General features: G+C 45.3%; 1 protein-coding gene across 18 annotated transcripts in view; it reads right to left on the reverse strand.

Annotated features, from left to right (window-relative positions):
• Positions 1-24518, reverse strand: part of UBR5 (ubiquitin protein ligase E3 component n-recognin 5) — a 2064863-nt gene that overhangs the window by 296895 nt on the left and 1743450 nt on the right. For all 18 annotated transcript variants that reach the window (XM_086966085.1, XM_086966077.1, XM_086966080.1 and 15 more), the window contains 2 exons: positions 19009-19120; positions 10517-10661 (listed from right to left, as the gene is read on the reverse strand). In XM_086966085.1, coding sequence (XP_086822211.1) covers positions 10517-10661; positions 19009-19120 — 257 coding nt within the window. The remainder of the gene's footprint in view (positions 1-10516; positions 10662-19008; positions 19121-24518) is intronic.

Here is a 24518-nt window from a genome sequence, read left to right on the forward strand (position 1 = left end):
CATCATTCCAATTCTTAAACGTACTGATCCCAATGCACCGCCAGTATATCGGCTGGTGATTGATCTGCGAGAACTGAATAAATGCATTGTACCACAGTACCCTGTGGTCCCCGATATCTCTTCCCTATTGACCGCTATTGATTCTGAAGCAACGTTCTTTACTGTAATTGACCTCAAGAACGCTTTCTTTAGTGTACCCATTGATCCAGAGAGCCAATACCTCTTCGGATTCAGTTTAAATGGACGAAGTTTCAAATTTTCCCGCGCACCTCAAGGATTCACAGAAAGCCCCAGCATCTATAGTCAAGCACTGAAAAGACAACTAGATTGTATTCAAATGCCAGTTAACACCGCTTTACTGCAATACGTCGATGATCTGCTGATCACCGCACGAAGTGAGCCCGAATGTGAACAAGCATCACTGACAGTTTTACATTTTCTGGCCGATAAGGGACACAAGGTGTCTCCTTCGAAGCTACAATTCTGTGTTTAGCAAGTTGTGTACTTGGGTCACTTGCTGTCCAAAGTGGGGAGACAGCTCACTCCCGATCGCATTCAGTTGATTGTAAATATGCCACAACCCCAGACACAAAAGGAAGTGCGGGCCTTCATAGGCCTCACCTCGTACTGCAGACAATGGATCCCCCAGTATGCATTTCTAGCTAAACCACTCATTCAGTTAACGACACAGGAGGCAGCGACTTCGACTGTCCTCCCTTGGACTCAGGAACACACACAAGCCTTTGAGGAATTAAAGAAAGCCTTATGCCAAGCACCAGTTTTAGCGACACCATGTTACAGCAAACCTTTTACACTTTTTGTTACAGAACGTGATGGCACAGCATTGTCTGTCCTCACTCAAGACCAAGCAGGATCACATAAGCCTTGCGCTTATTTTTCAAGTACATTGGATTCAGTAGCCCAGGCACTCCCTGCGTGCTTAAAGTCAGTAGCAGCAACAGCATTAGCAATCAGACAGAGCGATTCAATTGTTTTAGGCCATCAATTAACAGTACAAGTTCCACATTCTGTAGAGGTTCTTTTAAACAGAACCCAGACTCAGCACTTGACTATAGCACGACTGACAGGTTACGAATTAACACTATTTCAGCCACACATAGAAATCAGACGCTGCAGCATTCTGAACCCCGCAACATTGTTACCTACAATTATGACAGATTCAGCCCCGCATGATTGTATAGAGATCATTAATACAGTAACAAAGCCTCGACGAGACTTAACCGATGTCCCACTGACAAATCCAGACCTGACACTTTATGTGGATGGTTCATGTATGAGAACAAGTACAGGAGAATTAGTGGCCGCGTATGCAGTGACCACTGAAACCGAAGTTAAAGAAACACATCGTATTGACACACTGTCCGCTCAAGCGGCAGAGCTTATTGCTCTGACCCGAGCCTGTATACTAGCCAAGAACAGAAATGTCAACATATACACTGATTCCCGTTATGCCTTCGGAGTTGTACACGACTTCGGAATGTTATGGCAAGAACGAGGTTTTTTGACCTCTCATGGTGCCAAGATCCAACACGGTTCCCTCATTCAAGCACTGTTAGAAGCAATACATCTGCCTTCAGGCATATCCGTCATGAAGTGCAAAGCACATACTAAAGTTACAGATTCTGTTTCCCAGGGTAACGACCTGGCAGACCAGACAGCAAAACATACAGCATTGACTCACAACCAGACAACTGACGTGACAAAGACAATAGTACCGACAAATTGTATGACCGTCAGGGATCCCACACTAGATGTAATCGATATTCAGACACATGCTACTGCAGATGAAATAAAGAAATGGACTGAACTAGGAGGGATCCAGACAGATCAAGGTTGGATGACGAAGGGAAAATCTACATGGTTTCTCCCTGACTCTATGGTTCAAGTCATAATCAATACAGCACATAGTCCAGCACATCTAGGAGAGAAAGCGATGTTAGACAGTTTACAAAATCTCTGGAGCAATAAACACTTACGAGCAGCAGCAAAACAGAAAGTGCGTACTTGCATGATCTGTTGTCAGTTCAATCCAGGTAAAAGCGTCCGTGTAGAGCAAGGTGGATTTCATCCTCCCGATCACCCTTTTGAAGTCCTCCAGATGGATTATATCCAGATGGACCGTTGTCGAGGATTCAAATATGTCCTCGTAATTGTTTGTGCACTTTCCCGTTGGACCGAAGCATATCCAGTCCCAGATTACACCGCTCCGACCACTGCCAGACAGCTGGTTCGAGAATTCTTCCCTCGGTACGGCTTGCCTCGTGTCGTGTACTCAGATAACGGACAGCCATTCTCATCCGAATTAATGAAACAAGTTTCCTTGCTGCTAGGATATCAGTGGAAATTCCATTGTGTCCGACATCCCGAAGCCGCAGGCCTTGTAGAGAGGCATAACCAGACACTAAAGACCCGCCTTGCTAAAATATGTCAAGAGAAAGGGGTCGACTGGATAGTCGCCCTGCCAGTTGCACTGTTCTACATGAGAATGGTTGCCCACTCGAGATCAGGACTATCCCCGTACGAAGTGGTCTTTGGTAGACCACCGAATATGTGGGGGACGCCCATTCCTAAGAAAATTACTGATGTTGATTGTAACATGTTGACAGATTACCTTGTCTCCTTGATGTCTGCACTCCAATCATGTCGTTCACAGGTTGCCGCAGCCTTCCCTGACAACACTGATGTAAAGCCGCATGATGTCCGTCCTGGGGACCTGGTCTTGATTAGGAACTTCGACAGGAAAAGTCCGCTGGAGCCCCGCTGGAAAGCGCCGAAGACCGTCCTTCTTACTACGAGGACCGCAGTAAAGGTGGAAGGCAGAAAGGGGTGGATACACACGAGTCATATTAAACAATGCAACGAACTGAAACCAGACCCAGACTCGTCCACCCCCTCCAAAGACTGCATTGAGCCTAGTGACTTTAAAGTTTCCGAACGAGAGAAAACTCCCCCAGAGGAGTATAAATTAAAACTCCGATCTAGCAAGTCAGACAGTTTAATTGTTTAAGTCCTCCCCTAGGTGAATCGGTTAAATAGTTTCTGACATGTATCCCCTAGATCGAGATAGAGAGAGAGAGACAACTCAAGAAACATACATATTGCAAATCACTGCGTAGTCACTGTATAGTGACATTATTAATTATGTTTTTTCTAAGTCTTCTGATTATTGTCACCAGTATATTGCTTCCTATCTATTACCCTATTTTCAATCGTGAACAATCTGCTTACAATGTTTCTGCTGAACATTCTTTTAGTGAGTTACCTCCACATGAACTTTCTTACAGACTTGCGCTGCGCAACAACACATTCATTAGTATGTTACATCATTCCCATCAGACTAACAATGCTACAAACTGCTGGATATGTGGCCGACTCCCTCCCTACCAGAAATACAAGGGAGCTCTGCCCCTCTTTCCGTACCCGTTCACTCACAATGGCTCCTGTGGTGCATGGTTTAAAATAATTAATTCTTTAGATCCTGATATTGCTGTTTTCAAAGGGAGCTGGGTTTGGGGAAACTTGAACTTAGTTCTGCTCAATGTCTGTTACCCTGATAAGAAGGGACTCCCCACTAGAATAGGAACTGATCTAGAAAATGAAGTATATGGATTAGGTAATTACACAATTAACCTTATGATTCTTACTGTTGAATTCGAAGCTGCACCAGTTCTCCCCGCTATGTCAGTATTACCCGTCACTGGTGAATTATGTGTCAGTAAGAAAGGTTCAGTACACTTAGGTCATAGTAAATGTACTACTGTGGTCGAATTCAGTGATCAAGGTAAATCGTCCTTTAGAGCTACCCGTCATTCCTATTTTGTTTGTGGTCATACCGCATACATACGCTTACCTCCCGATTGGGATGGTACCTGTTATATTGCATTCCTTCTGCCACCTGTTTTTCTAGCCCCTCCTGATTATCACAGAAATACAAATCTAGTAAAGAATAGACTCCGAAGAGATCTCCCGCTTGTCGACTACACAGAAACGGCATGGGAACAATACACCGATTTTAATAAAGGATTCTTTTTCTTCTTAGGCCCCGTCCAAAATAGTAAACTCATACGCAGATTAACTAGAACACTTGAAGCAGTAGTGAATGAAACTGCCTCCGCCTTAGGTAACTTAACCGAAGAGCAGTCCGCCATGCGGGTTGTTGTCCTTCAGAATCGTCTTGTTATTGACGTCATCTTGGCAGATAGATGTGGAGCCTGTAAGGTCATCGGGTCAAGTTGCTGTGTTTTCATTCCAGAAAACGCGCCATCTGTATACAAAGCTATTACACGTCTTCATAAAATTGCCAATCTGATACATCAGAATCCAGGCACCTGGACTTGGTCCGGTTGGTTCTGGACAACGCTAACTGCTTGGGGATGGAAGATCCTATCCTTCCTAGGTATTGGCCTAGTCATAGTATTCAGTTGTTGCCTGTGCCTACAGTGTGGGCCAGCGATTTGTGGACTGTGCACCACATCATGCATTGAACATTCCAGTTTTCTCTCACAACGTCAAAGAAAGAAAGATGAACAAATGATGTTACAAGAACAAACTGATCGATTCATGAGGATCGATATATCATGAAGGGTCCGTAGGGAACAAGGAGGGAATGAGGAAATATAAATTTTATGGTCAAGTTGTGTTCCCTAGCGTGTACCCCACCGTCTCCATGTACCAGCTTAAAGTGCATGTAACTTCCCTCCTGTGCCAGCTATGAAGACGCAAATACATTTGCGTCCAACGTTAACATGTCCTCTTTCAGACCCACCCTGAATGGGTTGAATAGTCCGTTCTTAAGTATGCTATGCCAACGTCTTTTTGTGGTGTACTTTACACGTTTTTCAGTTCTGGCAAAGTAGGCCCTGAAATCCTGCCATCGAGCCTTTTTCTGGCTTCTGACTCTGAAAGCCTCAGCCCAGGCTGTCTCTGTACCCGTGAACTCTGACTTACTTTCAGCGCGGCCCACCGCGCTCAGCTCAGCCTGCTGCCTGCCAAGACTGACTACAACCTTCGAATTATCTGGTCCGCTCCTCGAAAATGCATTCCTGCCTACTAGTTTAAGTAAACATCCCCCCAGCTGCAAAGCGAAGGGCCCGGCCTCACTGTCTCCGTGCAAGTAATTCATAGCCTCTGTTACCATGCTCCCATGGAAGGCCCATGCCCCCACGCTTCTCATGCAGACACTTAGGCGCTTATACACGCATTCACAGTCAGAGACCTTTTCCGTTCAGATAATATGGTTTCCAAACATCAGATATCAGATATGATAGAAGTACGAGTTGATCTGACATGCCAGACTTCTGTCTCTTTCCGCCAGTGTAAATGTCAAGTCCCCTGCACCCTCCAGTTTCACGTCAATCACACGTCATGCAGCTGCGCGCGCATCCAAGCCTCAGATTTCTGCTGACAGTACAAGATTCTGTTTTGTGCCACCCACTTATGACACCTACCTGTGACGTTTCTAGCACACACCTCTAGTTCACGCCTAGTTCACGCCTTCTAATTACGTATCACTACCACGTGAATACTGTTATCTTGTTTCTCTCAGCTGTTACGCCTACTATATTGGTTTCTATGATGTGATTTAAGTATATAAGCTATGTATTGTCAATAAAATATTGCTCTATCCCTTCCTGAACCCCTTGTGGTTGCAGGAACATGATATCCAGTTCCGGAACGATTCCTTTTTAAGGAATAAAACCCCTAAGAACTCTAACACCACGGACTCTGTTTTTTTCTTTCCGATTGAGTTATTATTGATTAAGTACTTACCTGCATAGAAATTAAGACGGTAAATTAAATATTTACGACAAAAGAGGCAGGGATCCTCGCTACTGACTAGGGTCAGATGCAAACAGGCTAGCGCCACTGGCGAGCCAGCAATGCACGACTGCTGAGCATTGGCATCATCAGCTTTATGTAGCCTGCCGGGTGAAGGCAGCTAGAAGGCTGACCTTGCTAACAATCAAGGAGGAAGTGAGCAAGTTAAATGCTTTCTCCTCATAAGTGCTAAATACCGTTGAGGCCTGGAAAGCATAAACACTGCAAACTAAAGTAACAAAGAAGTATTTTACACAGGGTAACACACAGGGTGGTAAAAATTCAAAAGCCATAATATCTGCTTGCCTGTACTTGCTGGCAGTCAGGTGGCCCTTCGAGTTCTTTTTTTTCTTGGCGCGAAAATCGTGGTTGGAAGGTCTCTACGTTTGGAAGACTTCGTTATCAGAATGGAGACGACTCGTTGATTCGGAAATTTAACCAAGTGCGGTGCTTACCAGAGTACCCTATGTCCATACCTTAATGAGTGACAAAGACTAGAGCATGTTACAGATACTTCATTGATATTTCCCTTTTTGAATTGTTACTCCGCTTTGAGTCGTCGTCCGTCCTGATCTTCAATGAATGCTGCACACTTTTAGTGTTTCAATTAGCTTTGCGGTTGACTTATCAAATCAGCTTTATTCATTTCTTCTCAACGGGATCGCAGTCTACCTGAATCTGTTCTGCCCTGAGGAAGACCCTATCGGGCGAAACGCGTTGGCTGTTTTTCATGCTGTTTCACCGATCATCTTACCTTCTGTCTTGTGCTGTTTCGTTGATCATCTTGTTTTGATTTCTTGGCTGTTATCACCGTGTCAAGAGTACCTGATTAAAACCTGAATTTTTATCGTATTTACAAAGGATATGTGTCTCAATTTATCAAAATTGATATCTCATTTTTAATAATTGCTCTTGTTGCCTCTCCATTTGCTGGTTTTGGGCCCTTGGAGTTCTCTTGGCTGGCTGGGCTCTGGAGACGCGTTCTCATTGAGCAGGACACAGAAGGGACAGTCACACTCCTTACTAGCCACCAGGTGCAGTCTTTGTTGGTCATACATATCAAAGGAGGGAGTGGAGAGAGGGAGTGTCCGGAGGTCCACAGGAAGTCTGTGTTGGTGCAGCCACTCTTTGCTCCCCCCCCCCCCCTCCCCGGTGCAGGAGTCAAGTCAAGTCAAGTCAGAGAATTTATATAGCGCACTACATACCCAGAGGGTCTCAAGGCGCTTAGAAAGGGGTGGAGGATTACTTGTCAAATATCCACGTTTTAAGTTGCTTTCTGAATGCCAGGTGGTTCTGGGTAAGGCGAAGGTAAGCGGGGAGTGAGTTCCATGATTTAGCAGCCAGGTATGAGAAGGATCTGCCTCCCATGGTGGTCTTGTTGATGCGAGGTACAGTGGCGAGGGCTTGGTTGGAAGAACGTAGTTGGCGGGGGGGGGTGTAGAAGGACAGTCGTGAGTTGAGGCATTCTGGTCCGATGTCGTAGAGTGATTTGTGTGCGTGGGTTAGCAGTCGGAAAGTGATCCTCTTATTGACGGGTAGCCAGTGGAGGTCTTTAAGGTGACCAGAGATGTGTTCGTAGCGTGGGATATCTAATATGATCCTGGCTGAGTTTTTTTTGTATGCGTTGGAGTTTCTTCTGGAGTTTAGCGGTAGTGCCTGAGTAGAGGGTGTTTCCGTAGTCCAGTCGGCTCGTGACCAGAGCATGGGTGACTGTTTTCCTTGTTTCGGTGGGGATCTAGCGAAATGTTTTTCTGAGCATGCGAAGAATGTTGAAGCAGGAAGAGGATACGGCGCTGACTTGTCTGTTCATTGAGAGTGAAGAATCCAGGATGACACCTAGGTTCCGTGCGTGGTCTGTCGGGATGGGAGCTTTTCCGAGGGCTTCCGGCCACCAGGAGTCGTCCCATGCAGAGGGGGATGTACCTAAGATGAGGACTTCTGTTTTGTCTGAGTTCAGTTTCAGACGGCTTTGTTTCATCCATTCGGCAACTGGCATACCTTCTTCGGTCCTTCATCAGAGTCTGTCAATATTCGAGTTTTGAGTGCCAAGGGTGCCCCTCTTATGCTCAGAAAAAGCCCTCAGGACAGGATGTGGTTGGTAGCCAATGGTTCCCTCTCATCTAGTGATCCCTTCTTCTGGAGTGTGGCATACAACTAACCAAAGATTCAACATTCTGCCCGCTCCAAAGAGGACAAGACACCTCTCCTGGTGTATAGACCTTCCTAGCACTCATCCTGGGTGTGGCTACCTCATAGATACATGCCGATGGGGAAACTGGTTTGGCAACTGGTTTCTACTCTATGCCTCTGGTGTCAGCCTGTTTACCTCAACAATGGGGCAGCCCTTCTCACTAGTGCTACACGTCTGCCCTTCAAAGGCGGCTTCTCCTGAAGGGGATACCACTTAAAAAGCTTCCTGCAGGAGGGAGGCGACACCTCCCTGGCCTGCAATCCCTCATTTTTCTCCTTCGTGAGAGTTGTTTGCAGGTATCTCCAGGAGGATAGAAAGCAGACCAGTAGAGCAGGCTCTGTGTGTGCCCTGGAAGGAACAGGAGCATTAAAGGCAAGAAGTGGAAGCTTCTCGTTCAGGAGTTAGCACAGCTGAGGAGTCCATGTGTAAACCTGTACCCGCCAATTGAGCCACCAAGTCTTTCCACAGTAAAAACTGTTGTTTCCCATCTTTTACTGACATGTAAAGTACATGTTTTGTTTGTCTCATATGTTGCACCCTGCCTTTAGGTCTTGGTAGATCTGCCAGAGGGAAGACTTACACACATGTCCAGGAGAAGTTGTGGTGTGCCATTGCTTTCAATGGCAAAGTTGGGCTAGAAGGGCATGACTGTTCTACCAGTCTGCAGTGGCCAACTGGGGAGGCGGGGCTTTCTTTACTTGGGGGACCTCCTGAGTGACACAATCAGTGCTGCAAGCCCTGGGATAGCCCCTCTAACTTACAGGCCCTGGCTGTACTAGGGACTTACAGGTAAGTTAGGAATTTCCAATGGGGTACATTTCCTTAAAAGCCTCCACCTTCTTCAGTAATTTAGAACTTTGTTTCTGGGAGGAAACCACCTCCTTTGATTAAACTTGTCCACTTATTATTTCCTATAAAATTAGCAAGTATTTATATTTTTAATGTGGTTTGTTTGAGGTCCAGAATGCACTAGAAAGATCTTCCCATCTTGAGCAGGACTATAACTGCAAGACTGCCACCAAAATCAATTTTTAAGTACTTATATAGTATGACCCTTTAGCATTTGTCGCACATCATGACAATGATGTAGCTGCACCTCCTCCTTTACCTTCCAAGAGGCCAAAAGCTGCACCAAATGTACTCTGATAAGGGCTTTACCAATATGCCTCTGGGGAGCCCAGCAAGAAAGGCGCAGCATCCTGCTGTGCCCTTGTACACTCCATGAAACAAAGAGCAAGCATGCGGATAGGTGCTGTTTGTCTATGCATGTCCCATATGGGGCCTGCCGCACTTAGATGTCACCTGTGACTACTACACTGGGCTAGGAAGTATGGTTCCTGTCACACTCGTAGCACCACACCGCATTATGCAGTCCTGAATAGGCCTTGATTGTCCCAGAAGACTAGGAGAACTCAGAAGTCTAGTGCAGATCTCAAGTACCATAAGGCAAAATTAGTAGAATTAAATTAACACATAAAACATTAAAAGTGAGTCCTGTAAAGGCTGCATCATAGTTGCCATCACCTGAGACAAATGCAGAGCGAAGGGAAATATAGCTTCCATCGTGCTAGCTGTGTCACATCATGCTTATGTGTCCCAGTAGGTCCTGATCGAACGTGATTTACACTGGACTCCCACTGAAGACGTTCAAGTAAAATTAGATCTTAACAAAAATTAACAGGTAAAAAAATGTAAGGGAGTCCTGTATATAATGAGTATTAGACACCATCAAATTGCTGCTACACATAAAATTTCAAGCAGTAGTCAAAGTGACAATACTCTTAGAACTTGTGAGTCAGAGAATGAGGGAGGAATTAGGGTTGATTTTTACAGCCTCAGGACCGACTGAGCAGAAAGCTAGCTATACAGCATTGCTCTTGACCGTTTACCATGAAGGCATCTTCTCCTATGTCACCCTGTAAGTATATGCGGTAGTAAACAAAATACCAGGACACAGTGCAAGGTACATTCAAGTTAGTATTCTAAAAGGTAGGCAGAAATCAAATGTACTTCCAAAATGCTGGGAAATCTGAATTAGGCAGATTTTCAATGTTGTATTTTAAGGTGGAATAGGAGACTTGGAGGAGCATTCAGGCTATCCGTTATATCTGCAAACACTTTAACCACATCAATGCTTAGGAAATTCATCGTCAATGCTGAATTTTTTAAAATCCCATTGTTCATGACTAGCTCAGCTCGTCATGAGTGTATGGAGGTGTACATCATGACGAGCTGAGCTCGTCATGAGCGTCGATGGTGTTAAAGAGAAGCATTTTAGTTAATAAAAGTTTTGGTGACAGCCGACGACCAAGTTTTAATCAACTTTGCCCATTAAATCGAGACAGAAATGTAAGCAACAGGTTTGTTTAACAAGCCTTCTTTGAAAATACCAAAGACATAAATATGTATATTAGGTGATTTTATCCAATTTAAATAAGTGTATCACATTTTAATAACATACATATCTGGAAGCCACATTATTCTTACTGGTTGTATTGCAAGGACACGAGGGTGGAGTCTTTCTCCGAGTGCTTGTCGATGTAATGGAACTGGATCAGAATCATCACCTGGATTTCCTTCTGATGGTGGCCTGTACGGACGTGTATCAATGGAAAGCTGTCTTCGGAAATCCCTAAAATAGATATGTTAATTAATTGTTGAAAATAACTACGGTTGATGCCACACCATATACTAATAATCAACTGTCTGCATATTACTGGTGTCATTGTCGTTTTGGATTGGGCAGGACAACATAAAAGTGATTCCACAGGATTTAATGTGAAGAAACGGTGGTGATCAGTGAAATATTAATCAAAGACTGAATGATTGCCAGTTAAAGAGTGACAAGTGAGGAACACTTTGACAAATGAATGTTTTTATTTTTTACAAAAGAACAAACTTACTTACCTTAGGTAATGATATATCTGTAAGAGACACATATTAGTTCTAGATTCCTTACCGTAGAATTACCCCCAGGCATCAGCCTGGATCCCCCGAAAATGTTTCTTTAGCAGTACCCCTGCGTGTTGGTAGGTGGCGTTGGTCGACTCTGCGTTGGTGTTGTGATATCCGGAATGATGATGTGGTATCTACTTAGACGCCGCCCCTGCATGCTGATGTCAGTTCTTTACAGGACATTCCTCGCCAGAAGCACAGAGCCATGCAAGACACTGACCACTGGTGCACAAAACTAGGGCCCTGAAAGGTAGTCCCAAGCTCTAGAAGTCAGTTCGCAGAATGGGGAGGATGGGTGGGGCAGTAAGTAATCTATAACTAATATACATCTTTTACAGATATATTGTTACCTAAGTAACCTGTTCACCTGAAAGATACTATTAGTCACAGATTCCTTACCTTAGAATATATACCCCAGCAATACCAACCCCGGAGGTGGGTCTGCGAACCAAGTTCACACCAGAAAGTCCTGGAGAACTGAATGGCCAAAGAAGCCGACTTTCCGGACTTGGCTATCCAGGCAGTAATATTTAGTGAATGTGTGCAATGATGCCCACATGGCTGCCTGGCAGATATCACTGAGAGGGACTCCATAACCCAAAGCAGTAGTGGCTGCCATCACCCTGGTGGAATGGGTGCCCAACCCCAACGAAGGCTCCTTTTTCGCAACAGTATAACAGATTCTAATGCAAAGCACAACCCATTGAGAGATAGTGCGTTTTTGAAAGGCCCGACCTTTCTTTGCGCCCACATAGTCAACAAAGAGTTGATCATCCACCCGCAATTATTCTGTGCAATCCAAATAAATGATAGTGCAAGTCTTGGATCCTTGCAGCGTAGCCTCTTCTCCTCTTTAGAAGGATGCGGGGGCAGGAAGAAGGTGGGCAAAGTGAACGTCTGTCCTATGTGGAAAGAGGTAACCACTTTGGGAAGAAAAGAAGGTCTAGTTTGAAGGACAACCTAGATCGGATGAATAGCAAGGAAAGGAGGTTTCGAAGAAAAAGCCTGAAGCTCACTCACCCTGCGAGCAGAGGTAATAGCAGCCAGAAACGCAATTTTTAAGGTCAAGAGTCTGAGAGGGCCATTATGAAGTGGCTTGAAAGGAGCACACATGAGGTAGGTTAAGACCAGATTCAAGTCCCACTGGGGCATTATGAAAGGAATAGGAGGAAAGAGCTGAGTAAAGCCCTAAGAGATCTATTTACAATAGGGGACTTGAATAAAGAAGGCTGATCAGGAAGATGTAGAGAGGCCGAAATGGCCAAAAGATAGCCTTTAAGAGTGCCCAGAGAAGAGCCCTGCTGGGCCAAAGAAAGAATTAAGAGGAGAACCTCCGAAAGAAGGATATAAAGGGGATCCACAGCCTTTGCTCTGCACCATGCCACAAATTCGTTCCATCTAAGGCGTATACCGTTTTAGTGGAGGGACGCCTGGTTGCCAAGATGACATTCGGGAGGAAGGTCAAAAGCGGTCTACTGTCGCCACTCAATCTCCACGCAAGGAAGTGGAGCCTGGACAGGTTCGGGTGGAGGACCGTCCCCTGCTGCTGCAACAGAAGATCCTCCTGAAGAGGCAGTATCATCGGAAGATCGATGGCCATGTTCAAGACCTCGGGATACCAGACTCTTCGTGCCCAGTCCGGAGCCCCGAGAATGACTGGGGCCCGGTCACGCTTGATCTTCTTCAACACTCTCAGTAGAAGTGGTATAGGCAGAAAGGTGTATAGAAGACTGTAGGAAACTGGCTCTATATATACTACAAAAAACACTAAATAGACCTACAGTCTTTCACATTTGTATGCGATGTAATGTAGAAAAGCCCTTGTTTTTCTCTCAACTCTCAAAGGTGTTATAACACCGGGGAAGGCATCCCTTAAGGATAAGACCCCTCACTCACCCGAAGGTGACATGCTTCATCATATGGGTCCTCCTTACCAGTGGGGAAAACCTAGTCACCACTGGGAGCTACTACTTCAAGGTATTAAGGGAGGAGCTCAGAGATGTTTTGAATTTTCTACGGAGTAGGATGGTAATCCCATATGTGTGCTGTTTAAGGTTGAGTGAGGTATGTTGCAGCGCTGTGTGAAAGAAGGGTGTGGATTAAAACTGTCTAGATAGATCACCAATAACCTTTATTCCTGTGTACTACCTGACAGGATTAAAATGTAACAGCACAGTGGTATGGATATAAACCACTGTTAGTGATTGGTCAACATGTTTCAGCCTCTTGATCTATTTTCAGTATCAGCTGCTTTCTTCAGGACCAGATATTTATACGATGCTGCTGCAGTTAATGTGCAAAAAATATAGTAAATAAGTACATTTGTAATACACCACCAGAATTTCTGCGCAATTCTATTGCTGAGTCAGGTCATACTCTGGATATCTGTGGAAAAGAACAGGTGCAAAGGTGGTTGTGGGAGAGAGAGAGAGAACGTATATAGGGCAATTCAAACATTTCAAAACAATTAAGTCACATGTATTCATTGTGCATAGTGTTCTGTCACGGTGTCACATTTAAATGTTGCCTTTTATCTATTTATAAGCATTTATGGACTTACCCACAATTGTTGAATAGCCCAGCCTCACCTCTACCTGTCAGGTTGCTCAGGAGGGAGGCCCCGCACTGCGGGAGGAAGAAAAGACATTGTAGTAATTGCTAACCATTCTGTCTATATATGTCTGAAATCTAATTCCTCTAATGTCTGGAAGGACATCTACGCCATGGGTTGTGAAAAGCGAGGTCAATGTTTATATTCTTGTTGTAAGTAAACAGGATCTCAGTTATCCTTAGGATTGACTAGTGAGCTTAGTTCTAGTAAAGAGTTGTTCTCTAATTAAAAGGGGTTATCTTTTAGATATAACCTAATGGTTATCAACTAAGATATAACCTAATGGTGATGGCAAGGGTAGACCAAATACTTGTTAATAGACCAGACAATGTTATACTAAAGACTAGCTATTGTTTTAGTCTGTAAGTAACTCTCTGCTTAAGTGTAAAAGGGTAACCCTGCCAGCCCATATTAGTCTATTTCTTAGCAAACAGTGGACTATGTATCAGCAAAAAACCCCTACGAGCAAGGAGACTTACTTGTCCGTTGGTACCTCTTCGTGGAGTAGAGCTAAACCCGGGAAGTACCGAACGGCAGGACTGTTCGCGTTTTTATAGTGTGATTAATTGTACACGGCTGTTAAACGATGGGTCCTTACACTAAACGCCGTCTATTTTTATGCCTGCATTCAGAAGTCGTTATTGCGCATGTGCAATAACGACTTCTGAATGCAGGCATAAAAATAGACGGCACACACTATAAAAACGCGAACATTCCTGCCGTTCGGTACTGTAGGAAGGTGGATACCTGACTATGGTTGCCCCCAACTTTTTGCCTGGTGTTTTGCTGGTTTTCAGACTTAGTTGGCCTGGGACCCTGTTAATCAGGACCCCAGGCCTACTGCTCTCTCTGTAAAATGGATTCCATGTACCTTAGGTACATATCCAATTGGTACTGGGCCACCTTATCAGACCCTGTAACTCAGGGCATAGGTGTACCCAGGGCCTACCAGGGGCTGCAGCATGTATTATGTCACCCCTGGCTGGCCATCTAAATCTGACACAACTGGCTGCACGACAGCTGGGGCAAGGTGGTGTAATCACCCTTTGCTTTAGATATAGTATACCTATATCTAACCCTAAAATGGACACACAGATTCCTATCAGTCACTCCTATGGCAGGCCTTGACAATCCTGAAGGCAGAGTGCTTGGAATCGTGTGAGATGGTGCTCTGGCATGAGCTGAGCCTGTTTGCAGCTTGCGGAACCAAGTCCTAATAGCTGTTCCATGATAACGGGTACCATATACTCTTAAGTGCATTATAATCCTCGTGGTTATATGCTATCTTTGGTATCGCTTTATCAAAACATGTCGAGTAAGGTGTCATACGAATTGGAATACTAACCCCTCGCCAATTCTGGCGACGGGGTTAGCATTCCACCCTTCTAGAGGGACACGTCATGTATGTAACAGTGAACCCCGGTTAAAGTTACCTCAAGCCTCAGCATCACAAAATGGATGCTGCCACCACAGACACAAGTCTGACCCCCTGCAGCTGGGAGTCCTTCCAGCGAGGGGAGCTTGGACAAAGGGTTTCCTGTCAGGGGCGGTGCTAGCACCATCCCAGACAGGGTTTTGTGTATCCTGGGTAGGCAGGGCTTTAGAGGAAGGTGACTGCAAGTGGCACCCCGGTGCTCACTATGCATCTGCCGGCTAGAACCAGTTCCAGGGGCACACCAGCCCCTGAGCTGGGGAAAGTCCGGCATGGGAGAGGGGTGTAACCACCCCCCTTCCTGGTCCCACCCATGGGCAGGAACTAGTCGCGTGCCAGACCCTTTTCTTAGTATAAAGATAGGAGCGGGCCCCCTTCCAAATTAGATCATCTTTGAATCCTGAAACTACTTTCTACGAAAGGAGCTCTCGACTTCTTCTCAAGATTTCTCCCTTGTGGCTAAGGAGTAGTCACCCTGCACCCGCAGGCACCATCCAAGAACACTGCGGTTTGCTGCACGTCCTTCCTCCAGAATCCGACTGACCAGCATGACGAGACCCGGCTTCCCTGGCACCTCTGACCTCTACCTACGTCTACAGCTCAGCTGAGATCCGTGGGTGAGACAAGACCTCGAGGGACCGGCCATCTTCAAGACTGCACGACTCTTGCCCAGCACGACCGCCGAGGGATCCTCGAGTGAGTGCTTTGGGGTCCGAGAAGCCCCAACCCTGAGCAGCTCCAGCACCGAAGTTCAGCCCTCCAGCACCCACCAGATCTGCGTGGGGCCCTTCTGCTTTTTGCTGCTCACCGCGTTGTCTGGCTACTAGCCCGCTGGCTTGTGGCCTTCCCGACGACGACGGACGACATCAACACTGCTGGTCTGGTTGCTCCAGACTGGCCCTTGCTCTCCCACCGCGTGGGCTTGCATTTGCCAAGACTTGTTGCCCCAATCCTGGGTCCAGCGACGTCGACAGCAGATACCATCGTGGGACAGCTCGCACCTCCATCCTGGTCGCCGACAACGCCTCCTGGTCCGTGAGACTGCAGAGCCCAGCGTCGCCCACTCACCTGGTCGAGGTGACTCCATCCGGTGCCATCCTGGTGCCCATCTAATCACTGGCTAGTGATTCAGAACTTGGTCCCCTCTGCTTACAGGTGTCTTCCATCTCCGATCCAGGCTTGGATCCATCCGAATCTCTTCACTGGTCGCCTGCCAGCAACACCTTCTTTCAGGCTCCATAGACTGCAACGAGGATTCCCGACGTCTTTCCAGACCTATGCATCCGCAGCCCCTGGGCTAGGTAACTTCGGCATTTCCGTGCCCCAGCATAGCCTCACTATCCAAGGGTCCAGATCCTTTTTCGTTTCAGCTCTACCTAGTCGGGTTCGCCCGAGAACACTAACTTTGTAAATTCTAGCATCCATAGACTTTGTCCCGCATCCGCGTGAGAGTGCACACTCTGCACCCGAGTCCCCTAGGCCTCCTGCTAGTAATCTGAAGGTTCAGTAGTCCAGTCCTAGCGATTCCAAAGTCTATTAGTACAGTACTTACCTGCTAGGAATTTCGCATTCCACTTTTAGAGTATATGGTTTTTCGTGACCCTCGGGCATTTGTGTAAATTGTGCAACTTAAAGTATTTTCGTAAGAGTTTTGTTGTGTGTTTAGTACCCTGTCCTCATAAAGAGTACAGGGCTGTTGTGATGTAAATAAATACACTGTTTATTTTCATAACACTTGTGTGGTGTCCTTTCACTTGGTGTTCAAGGGGTATATGTGATGGTATAACAGCTGGCTTAACACGCCCTCTAGAGTTTAGCCCGAAGACTGCTCGTATCCATGCTACTAGGATAGCTGGTCTATAAGGTTGACTTACAACCAATCATCAATAAGGGTTGTTTGGACTGATGCAAAGTGCTCACTAGAATAGTGAACATTATATATCAGGCCAACTTCTCACAGGTACCTCCCGGGGTTAGCTCTACTTTAGGCCTTTAATATAGGCTGGGTACCCCGGAGCAGCTTTATACTTTTTCTCTATCCTGGGGTTAATAACTCTCGCCCTCACAGGATCTTTAAACACTTCTGGTGCAAGCTTGATGACCCCTTAAGGCATGGGTAAAATTTAGGTGGACCTTTGTATGGTAACAAAAGTGTCCATTAGGAAGTCATCTTTCACCGGGTCTGTGTGTAAGCTAACACCATGGTATTGGGCAACTCTGTGAAGCAGCGGATTAAAACCTGTTGTGTCTTCTGGAGGGGAAGTCCTAGAGGGGTAGATAATCTCCTGTGGAACATTAGGGACATCTGGTGTGTTACAGTCGTCCCTAGGATCAGGGGAAGAAGGTGGACTATGGTCCCCTAGTGGCTCCTCATCCGCACCCTTCCCTTAATCAGAGGTGTCATCATCGTTCCCTGGAGGAGGAGATGGTGTAGGAAAATGGTGTGGTGGGAAAGGTGGAGGAGAAAGTGGAGGAGGCGGTGGAGAAGGGACCCTGAGGGGAGATGTGGCAATGTCCCTCTTTTTAGGTGGTGGAGCCGGTGCAGGCGTATCCAATGGTCTCTTCTTTGAACTTAGGGTGAATTGACCAGTTTTAGGGTCCTTTAGAAGAGTTTTTTGTCAAAGGTCTGGGGTAAAAAGCTCTTCTGATGGAGGCTGATCTTTCGGCACAGACTTATTCGGGTTCGATAGACTTGGGCGGCAATGACTCTGGAACGGTTGTGTGGTCTTTTGGCTTGGAACAGTGATGTTTTATAGTCTCTATCTATGGAACCGGTTGTTTCCTCGGTTCCAAGGGTTTTTTCGGCTCCGAATTGTGTGGATACGAAGTTTAAGAGAGCGGCTTTTTGCTCGGCTCAGAGTGTTTTTTCGGAATCGATGGGTCGGGCCTTGTGGATTTAGGTGCAGAGTGCTTGGATGTGAAGGCAGCAATCGGCACAGAGGAGGAGGGCGTTTTCTTTTTCGATGCCGGTTACTGGGTTTTGGTACCGGTGGCAGCCTGACACGAGCCCGAGTCGCCTGAAGGCTTAATAGGCTTCTTTGCCGAACCCGGGGGCGGGGCATAGGAAGCAGCCTCTCGGTGTGCACCTGGGACCGAATGTGAAGGTGTGACCGAAGCCTTTTTTGATGGTGTATAGAGTGGGTCGGGTCGACGTCTTTACTTACGACCCGCTGCACAGGAGTGAGTTCTTCGACGTCAAAGTCCTCTGCTTCAGAGCCCCTGCCGAGGAGTTCTTCGACCTGCTCCTGTTCTGGTACGTGGACGCCCGCTTGGAAGATGTTGTTGGGAATGGATGTCGACGAGCGAGCCATTTTTCTTCGAACTCAATGATCCCGAATGGTCTTCTTGGAGCAGAAAGAGGGGCAAGCTGCACAGTCTCTGGCCTCGTGCTCCGATGAAAGGCAGAGGTTACACACCTCATACAGATCGGTGTGGGGAAACTTCGACCCACACTGAGGACACTTTTTTAATGGTGTCCTTTCCATGAGCCAGATGCCAAGGCCTAAGTAGGCCTGAAGGCCCTCGTCGACAATTGGAAACGAGGGCTTCGAAGTTAGAGATGCGCGACGACTGGGGATCGCGATCGAAAACAATACTTTAAAAACGGTAAAGGATTGCGTCTCCAAAGTAGAATCGTTAAAGGTTCCAAACTGGAGCGTGAGAAAAACATCTGAGCCCAATGGTGGAAAAAAACAATCTGAAGATGGAGCCGATGCACATGTGCACTCTGGTCCAAAGGAGGAGGAGTCACCTATCTCGTGCCTTACAAAGACTTTTCCAGAAAACAATCAAGTGCAAACATCCGGGCACAACACCAGATGGCAATCTATGCAGAGTGTGTTATCTGCAGCTCATATGCCTCGAACACACATTTTCCGATGCTTTCACAAGTAGATCAAGTCCTCAAATAACAAAAGGTATTTAAGCTCTTTACAGAAGTAGTATACGAAATAACATTAAAATGTATCTAAATAAACATACCTATCACGGTCTCGTCGAGAACCAGCACGCAATCCGCTACTCCGTCGTATTTCTCTTTCACGCTCTCTTTCTCTATCACGCTCTCCTCTGTTTCTTAATCTTTGCATTAAACCTGAAATGCCAAATACCATGATATTTTCATTTAAAAAATAGTACGTAAAATAAACATTATATGTAATAAATAAAGGGGATCCCCTACAATGGGTTATTATCTGTAATTAGTATTGGCCTGTTTGTAGATGTACTTGTATTACATAATGTAATACATGTACATCTACAAACAGGCCAATACTAATTACAAATAATAACACATTGTAGGGGACCCCTTTTTCACCGAAGCTTAGCTAAGAATGCATTGATAATCAGAAGGCATGGAGAACACACTAAATACAACTCGTAATCCTCTATTCAGATGCTTATGTACTAAATGAAAGGGTTGGGATGAGGAACTGATATAGTTTAAGTTTTCCAGTACAGTCCAGTACAGGAATAAAGCACAGGAGCAGTTAAACTGCCCGAGACTCACTCAAAAGACAGAATCAAGAAAGCAGTGGTAAGAGAAATGTAGGGCAACATATAGCATACAAGACTAGGTTTTTGACACCTAGCAATAATGGTATACTATTAGGTAAAAGGAGTGTTCATGGCAGTTGTGTGAAGATAATGCCACCTTAGCCTTCAAAGTAGGCCCCCAAGGACGATAAAAGATCTTTCGACAATCTCATTTATGTGGTCCACCAAGTAGAAATTATGCTGGGCACTGAGGTCTCTAACATTACAAGCTGCTTTGTATCTAAATATACCACTAATACAAGAACTGACATTTTGGAGATGTTTTCCATAGATGAAGAGTTATCTATTTCTGGTTCAATAATGCTGAAATCATCAGAAGTGATCACATTTTAACCCCTACATGTTTATGCTTGGAAAAAGGGCTCACTGATTTTCAATAAAAACAGTAATCGCAGAAATCTCCGGCTACACTGGCTGCAAAGTCTACAAATTCCTTTCAGTGAAATATTACTTTTGCATAGGAAATACTAAACGAATTAGGAAACTGGTCGGTGGATGCGGTCTTAATGCGACCCGTATTGTCAGTTATGTTGATCCATAAAATCAGGCAAAGAACTGGGACAGTATTACAAAAAGATAATAATAAAAATTATATTGTGAGGAAATTAGGTGTATTATATGGTGTGGTTGTGCAATCTCACCATATAAAAACACCCACCAACCCCTTTAGGACCAGAAGGTTTTGTTTACCAAACCTTCAGCTCAACCCTGGGTAGCTGTGGCTCTGAACACCACAATGAAAAAGATCAACGGAATGGTACTGGAGATACAGAATTTACAAGGTATAGTAAATCAAAGTACTTTCAATCAACCACGAATAAGCATTTGGCAAATTTAAGGAATTGGACACAAACTTTTTGACTAAAAAGTTTAGAGTAGGTGTAATGCGATCAATTGGAGTAACTTTATGCGACCAAATCCAATAGGGGTCCAATCATGGGGACCAGTGTGGTCCTCAGAAACAGTTACCTTAGCAAGTAAAGCAGTCTTCAATCAGTTCAACGCACTTTTATCCTTGAAAGGCTTTCCTATTTAAGTGGTCCTAATGCAAGGATGAAGATGCAGTCAATGGGAGTCTTGCTGCAACTACTCCTTGGTCCATGTAGGGGGCAAGGTGGTCCTCGTCACAGGATCAACGCCTCTCATAGTCCTTTCAGTGCTGGCAGGAGTCTAGTAGCCACTGGACTACCATTCACTCAGTATCGCGGTCACGGGTCAATCTGTCTTCGGTCATTGACTCATCCTCTGGGGTTCCAATCTGCACTTCAACAATAATCCCAGGGTCAGCAAGCTTGTGTGCTACTTTATGCACCGAGTCCTGGTTCCTGCCGCTGAGCAGCAGTGGTTGATGGAGGGTTGAAGACTTTGGGCAAACAACTTGCCCCAACAGGCTTCTCAGCTGACGTGTCCCTGTGCTATGCACAGGGGGCCAGCTTACTGACCCTTGGAGTCTTTTGGTTTTGCCTGGGCTCTTGAAAAGACTTCTTGAGCAGGAGAAAGTAGGCCCAGTCCCTGTCCTGTGTCAGGCACCAAGTTCCATCCACGCCAGTGCAGTCCTTCTTCCAATCCAGTAGAGTTTTCAGCGTGGTGTGCTCTACTAATCCTCAGCAAATGTCCAAAGGGCAGTATGCGGTTGGTAGCCGAAGGACTACCATGTTTCCTCCCACCTGATATCCACTTCCTGCGAAGTGAGGCATCTGGGCATTCCAGGATGCAACATTGTGCCCACTTTCAATATGGCAGGACCCCTCTCAGGGAGTGTAGAGCTCCTTAGCTAAATCCAGCTGTTAGGCTACCAAGAGAGCTACATGCTCCAGGAAAATCGGTTCGTTAACTGGTTTCCCCGCTCCTGTCCCACATGCCAGCCTGTCCTCCTGAACAATTGAGCAGCACCTCTTTCAAGTGTTACCCATTTGACATTCATTGGCGGCATCGCCTTTGAAGCACGGCTTTTGGACTAACATCATCCACCAAGAGAGTGGTGACACCCCTTCCAGAGCAGGAACCTATTGTATCCTTTCCTGGGAGTTGTTAGCACTTCTCCCCTGAAGGGCAGAAAGCTGTCTTGGCTACAGGACCCAGCGTGCAAGCAGTTTGGGCACAGGGGACTAAAGGTAAACAAATAGAAACTTTGCTAAAGTTGCACACAGAAACTTGTTACATTCATTTCGACCTGAGACTCAAGTTGGGCTCAATGTAATGAGTTGTTTGATACCTGTGAAGACCCACTTTGTTTGCACCATTGCAGAGTTAGCACAGCTGAGGGGTCCGTGCGTAACCCTGCACTTGCCAATTAGGTGACCAAGCTTTTCCACAGTAAAAACAACAGTTTTGTGTTTTTACTATCAGAAATGTAAAGTTACATGTTCTGCCTGTGGATAATGTTGCACCCTTGTAAGAAAGTGGCTCTATATATACTGGACCAAAGTAAGGTACAGTGTGTATACAGTCCCCAGTCTCCAGAGGTATGACCGAAATTAAAGTCAGATATGACCTTACTCTCTAAAGTGGTAGCTTGGTCGAGCAGTCAGGCAGTATCAGAGGATAGTGTAAAGCATGTGTTGTACACACTCAGTCAGCAAAAGGTTTCACACACTCAAGAACTGAACTCAAGGCCAATTGTTTTTATATCAAAAGATATAGTATTATTTTAGAACGAACAGGTATCAAAATATACTTTTCTCAATATGAGTGACTTTAGGTAATTACTTTGCCGAAAGGCAATAGACTTTGTAAGTACAATAACTACTGTGGTTGCAATAGGCAACACCATTCTAAACACGATTGAACATTGAGCTCAATGGGTTTTTCTACATAAATGCAGTTGATTACATTAAGGATTACTTTTTTAACCACAGGACTGGTTCCTGGGTTCAGTACTGGGAGCTAACCTGTAAACAGTTAAGTAAAAGCGTTTTGGTTACAGTTGTAATTTTTAAAGAATATAAATGTATTTTCAAAGTTGACATTTCGAAACTTTTCAGTGAAAAACTAGCAAAGTTATCCCATGGAGGAAATTCAAGTCACAGGTAAAGTAGGTTCTCGTTATTTTTGTAATCCAGTACTGGACTCCTACGTTCAGCATGGGGACCACTAACTAAGACAGGTAAGTAATTACGTTTCAGTATTTGGTACGATTTTTAATTAATATTTGTAGTTTGCAAAAATCGACACTTAGAAGAAATTTCACAGAAAAACAGTCCATTGTTCTCTTATGGAAGAAAAAGCAGGTAACTGGGACGTACAGTCAAGATTACTTTTGCGGTTCAGTACTGGGCTAAAAGGCACAGTACTGGCTTCTTTCCTGATCACAGGTGTTTATTTCGAAATTTGTTATTCGGCTGATTTTAGATGAATATTTTTAAGATTCAAAACTCCACACTTAGAAGAAATTTCTGTGAAAACCAGTCAATGTTAGCCTATGGAAGGAAAGTGAGTTATCGGCTTTCAGGTAAGTACTCGTCTGGTGGAGTTAAGATTCTGGGCTTAGACTCAGGGGTCTCCCAGGGTCGGAAAAGTTCAGTAGTTACACCCCCAGCGGCACAGGGCCAGCCGGGCGCAGACAGAGTAGGCCCAATGCAATCCAATGGAGGGTAGGGGGCATTCGGTTGGTGGCTGCAAGCAGGCCACGCGGCTGTGGGAGCTGAGCTCCTGGTCACTTACTCAGGGCAAGTGGAGATGTAGGGTAGTTGTTGCACTTCCAGCACACTCGAGCGGCTGGGTGCAGGGTGCTTTTGAGCCGCCAGGCGCTCAATGTTATCCAATGGGAAAGTTAAAAAGTGAACAAAGGCTGCAGGCTCGGGATGGAGATTCTTCAGGTGCGACCACCACTTCGAGAGGTAAGTTGGGATCTTGGAGAAGAGGTAGGTACCCCAAAGGAGGGCACAGGGGGGTGCAGGGGTGTCTTTTGGTGTTGGGAAATCTTAAAGTAAAACAAAAGAGTTTTCCCACTGGGGAGTATTGTAACCTGCTCCTAGATCAGGACTTAAACTCACAAACATTCATCACACCATTCATTTTGTGGAACTGAAAAACACTTACCAAGAAGGAACATATACAAAACAAGTTATAAAAAAGTGTAAAATTTATTTAAAAATATTTTTAGTTACAACAAATATTATCAATAAATCATCAGTTAAAAACATATATTTCACAAAAATACACGAAAATATAAAAACACAGTTGGGGCCACCTAACGTGGACGTGGAGAAATTAATCTAGGGAGACACTCATATCTGTCTTTGTCATTTCATTTCGGACTTTGGTTTGTCAACAATGGGAGGAATATTGTTCCTTTTAGACCAGGATCGTTGTTGGCAACGCCGAATATGAATTAAGAATTAGCGTCGACGCGTTTCGGAAGCTTCAACTGGATAAAGGCTTCCTTCCTCAGGACAGTTTATATTTCTATTCTCCACACGTAAAAGTGTTAAACCATGATGGATTATGTTGCTAGTGGAAAACTACCAAGTGTGTAGAATTCCCCTCCTTGTCGCCTGTGATGTCATCAAGCCTTTGCCTTCCTGTCTTTTATTTATTTTCAGGCGCTTCAGTTTAACAACTTGTCTGTTCGGAGAATGATCCAAAACAGAATTGGCACAACCTTGTTGTCTGCTCAAACCGACGTGCTATGATTTAATGTTTCCCTTCTGTTTTTAGTCCTTTAGTACTAAAAAACGGGCTTGCGCTCCGCGAAGGGGGTTCGGTTTTGCAGCCGGGTAATTTTACACACGTGGCTATTATCTGCACACGGCTGGTTTCCCCGGGACTGCTTTCTGTGGCGTCTACTCGATCACCGCTTCTCACAAGAGTGTGCAGATAATAGCCACGCGTGTAAAATTACCCGGCTGCAAAACAGAACCCCCTTCGCGGAGCGCAAGCCCGTTTTTTAGTACTAAAGGACTAAAAAAAGAAGGGAAACATTAAATCATAGCACG

The sequence above is a fragment of the Lissotriton vulgaris genome, chromosome 4_1, assembly GCF_964263255.1.
Source record: "Lissotriton vulgaris chromosome 4_1, aLisVul1.2, whole genome shotgun sequence".
Classification (NCBI taxonomy): Eukaryota; Metazoa; Chordata; class Amphibia; order Caudata; family Salamandridae; genus Lissotriton; species Lissotriton vulgaris.